The sequence below is a fragment of the Cajanus cajan genome, chromosome 10, assembly GCF_000230855.2.
Source record: "Cajanus cajan strain Asha chromosome 10, NIPB_CcT2T_4, whole genome shotgun sequence".
Lineage (NCBI taxonomy): Eukaryota > Viridiplantae > Streptophyta > Magnoliopsida > Fabales > Fabaceae > Cajanus > Cajanus cajan.
The window spans coordinates 18,186,982-18,190,132 of record NC_138526.1 but is presented as its reverse complement, the minus strand read 5'-3'; the positions used below and the strand labels follow the sequence as shown (position 1 = coordinate 18,190,132).

The following is a 3,151-nucleotide window of genomic DNA, read 5'->3' as shown; positions in this document are numbered from 1 at the left end:
TATATAATTTTAATTAAATGTACTATATTTACAAAAAAAACATAAATAACAACAAATAGTCATATTTGTAAAATATATTAAAAAAACACATAAAAGATAATATGATTTTAGTATAGACACACAATTTGTATACCTGCATTAAATTATATAAGATACTAAAATATTAATATAATTTAAAATAGGAAAAATTTTAAAATTTTTCACAAACTCAATATTCTTAAAAATGTTTTCATGCTTATATTATTATTATTATTATTATTATTTAAATTTAATTTTATCTCATTTTTATATTAAATTAATTTATTAAAAGAATATAATAAAATAATTCTGTCTTACATAACGAAACAATTAATATAAACTCATAAAAATTGAAAAATATTCCCCAAATTTTCCCTTGGGCCTTCATAATTCTTATCCATCCATCAATCCACTTTCCCAATCCCAGCGAGCGAACCTGTGTGGCTTCCATCTCTCAAAAGCCAAAGCACTTGCCATGGCATTGGCAGCAGCATCAACGAGTATGAGCTTCAACCTGGCAACAGCGTTCAAAGGCCTTTCTCTGTCGTCTTCCTCTTCCTCTTGCTCCTCCTTCTTCGCAGGGACTTCCCTCCGCGCGGGCCCCACCTCGGTGGTGTCTCTGCCCCGGAGGTGCCCGCTCACCATAGAGAACGCCCACAAGAAGGGAGCGGGCAGCACCAAGAACGGCCGCGACTCGCAGAGCAAGCGCCTCGGAGTCAAGATTTACGGCGACCAAGTCGCCAAGCCCGGTTCCATCATCGTTCGCCAGCGCGGAACCAAGGTGATTCCGTTGCTCTTGTCGCCTTTACTTTCGGCATCATTGCAAATGTCACGTTGTAGTTCACGTTACAGGCTAGGCTTTTTGTTTTTAAGGTTGTTGACACAGTTATTATGACCGTCAATGTTTTACCATCTGACTAATGGACTGTTTGGGGATAAATTTATTGGAAATCACTTATGGAGAAAGAAAATAGGAAGAAAAAAAAAATGAAATTAGCTTCTCTATAAATTAAAATTAGTTTTTGTATAAGAAGTTTGTCTAAGAGAGGAAGGGAGAAGAAAAAATGAAACAAGTTTCCCAAAGCTTTTTTAACTTGTGCATAAGCTTAAAGAGAAGTTTATTTCAATTTTTCATCTTGTAAATGTTTTTGGAGAAGTTTGTGCAAACGGACTCTAAAGCTGATTTGTAGAAGCTCTCTTGTATTACCTTCTCCGGAAACTTCTTTATAACTTTGCACAAGCAAATTTTGGAGAAGCTAATTTCATTTTCCATTTCTATTTTCTTCTCCTATAAGTGGTTTTAGGAAAATTTATCTAAACAGACTCTATCGTGACCAAAATAAGGTTTGGGCATAGCCGCAAGTAAGTCCATGTTGTAGACCTAGAACATGTTTGGATACGGTTTAGAAGGGCTTTTGAGAGTTTCTCTATTGAAAATGAAGATTGTTTTCTAATAAAGAAACTCTCAAAAATGCTTCTAAGCTTGTACCTAAAGTCCAAACAGGCTCTAAGTTTTGTCCTTTTGAAAATGAAAAAACTTAAATTCCGAATCTTGGGTACTTTTAGTTCATGTCCTTGATCAAAATTAGAATTTTACCTTGTTAATAAGAACTACATAGGTGGATGTTAGTTATTGACGTAAAATTTTAATTTTAATCAGAGGATAATACCAAAATAACTCAAGGTATTGTGCTTAGGTTTTATTTGTGGTAGAAAGAAATAGGAGTGGCAGTCAATTGTTGGGTTACAGATTAACAGTTTGGTGGCCTTCTGTTTTGATTTTCTAATGGTGAACGGAGATTGATAGTTTTCAGATTATGATAAGCTTTTCTTGCTTTTTTGATCCGTTTACTGTATGTTTTATTGAAATTGTCGAACAGATGATTGCTGGTTGGTGCTTGCTAATAAATTTTGACATGAATGTGTATTGACAATCACATCTGAAAATCAATGTTTAGTGTGCTATTCATTGGCTAGAAAATGATTACAGAAAGAACAGAGAATGAATAAGGTTTGTTATGATGGTTGCTAAATATGGTAGAGCGATTCCATAACTTTTATAACACACTTTACTGGCAGGAAGAACTTCCTCATGTCAGTTCTATATTTAGTGTTATAAATTATAATGCTACTGAGGGAGGAAGTAATTAAGGTCTCATTTTTGCAGTACTGCAGTATGCAATCAATCTATCCTGTGGGCGAACTAGGGGAGGTCATGCTTAAAAATTAATAAACAAAACCTTATGTTTTATTAATTTTTAAACCTATAAAAAAGGGAGCTAACATAACTGTGCTCCATTCTTGAATCTATCATGCTTTTGTCGCAACACTTATCTGTTCATACTGTCTAATCCATAGTGCCATGCCCATACTCACTGTTTTCTAAGTTCTAATTATTTTTCTCTGCAAACCTTGAAGTTTCATGCAGGAAAGAATGTGGGGCTTGGAAAAGACTATACCATCTTCTCCTTGATTGACGGAGTTGTAAAATTTGAGAAATTTGGACCTGACAGGAAAAAGGTTAGTAAATTCTCTTACAACTAGATGATATATGTGTCATATAATCGTAGAGAATACAAATTAACGAGCTATGCAAGTTGCATTGTTACAGATCAGTGTTTACCCTCGAGAAGTACAACCTGAGAATCCCAACAGCTATAGAGCAAGGAAGAGAGAGTTCTTCAGGATGAGGCGTGAACGCAAAAAAGCTAGACAAGAAGAAGCAATACTTAAATCTCAACTGGTGCTTGCTTCCGCTGATGATGCAGCAATCACCAATCCGTTGTGTTGATTCTGATTCAATCACCTCAATGTGTAAAATATCCCGGTCCCAATTTTCTGCTTTTATGTATCTGTGAAACCTTAGCATTGTATTGAATTTCATTGAAGTAGCAAAATACCAAGTTGATTGAACCATTCGTGGCCATAATCCATTTGTTGTTCTGCCTATATAACCCAATTACCTAACACTCATTTACTTAACGTTTGTTCTATAATTTTTGTTTGATGAATAAAATAAATCTTTTACTTGATAAGTTCACATATTCAAAACATTTAATCATCACGTGCCATCTGGATCAAAACATTGCATGATAAATTCAAGGGAAAATTAAACTGAAACGCTCTGGTTTAT

At 34.5% G+C, this 3,151-nt stretch overlaps 1 protein-coding gene across 1 annotated transcript; it reads left to right on the top strand.

The window, feature by feature from the left end:
- Nucleotides 1-391: 391 nt before the first annotated feature.
- On the top strand, nt 392-2,947 carry RPL27 (ribosomal protein large subunit 27). The gene is made up of 3 exons (XM_020371815.3): nt 392-799; nt 2,437-2,538; nt 2,630-2,947. Exons 1-3 carry the CDS (start codon nt 494-496, stop codon nt 2,807-2,809), a joined length of 588 nt encoding a protein of 195 aa, XP_020227404.1. The 5' UTR covers nt 392-493; the 3' UTR covers nt 2,810-2,947.
- Nucleotides 2,948-3,151: the final 204 nt, after the last annotated feature.

Coding starts and splice junctions, on each gene's coding strand:
- RPL27 (XM_020371815.3), top strand. CDS start 494: ATGGCATTGGCAGCAGCATCAACGAGTATGAGCTTCAACCTGGCAACA. Junction 800..2,436: donor TTCGCCAGCGCGGAACCAAG/GTGATTCCGTTG, acceptor CAAACCTTGAAG/TTTCATGCAGGAAAGAATGT. Junction 2,539..2,629: donor TTGGACCTGACAGGAAAAAG/GTTAGTAAATTC, acceptor GCATTGTTACAG/ATCAGTGTTTACCCTCGAGA.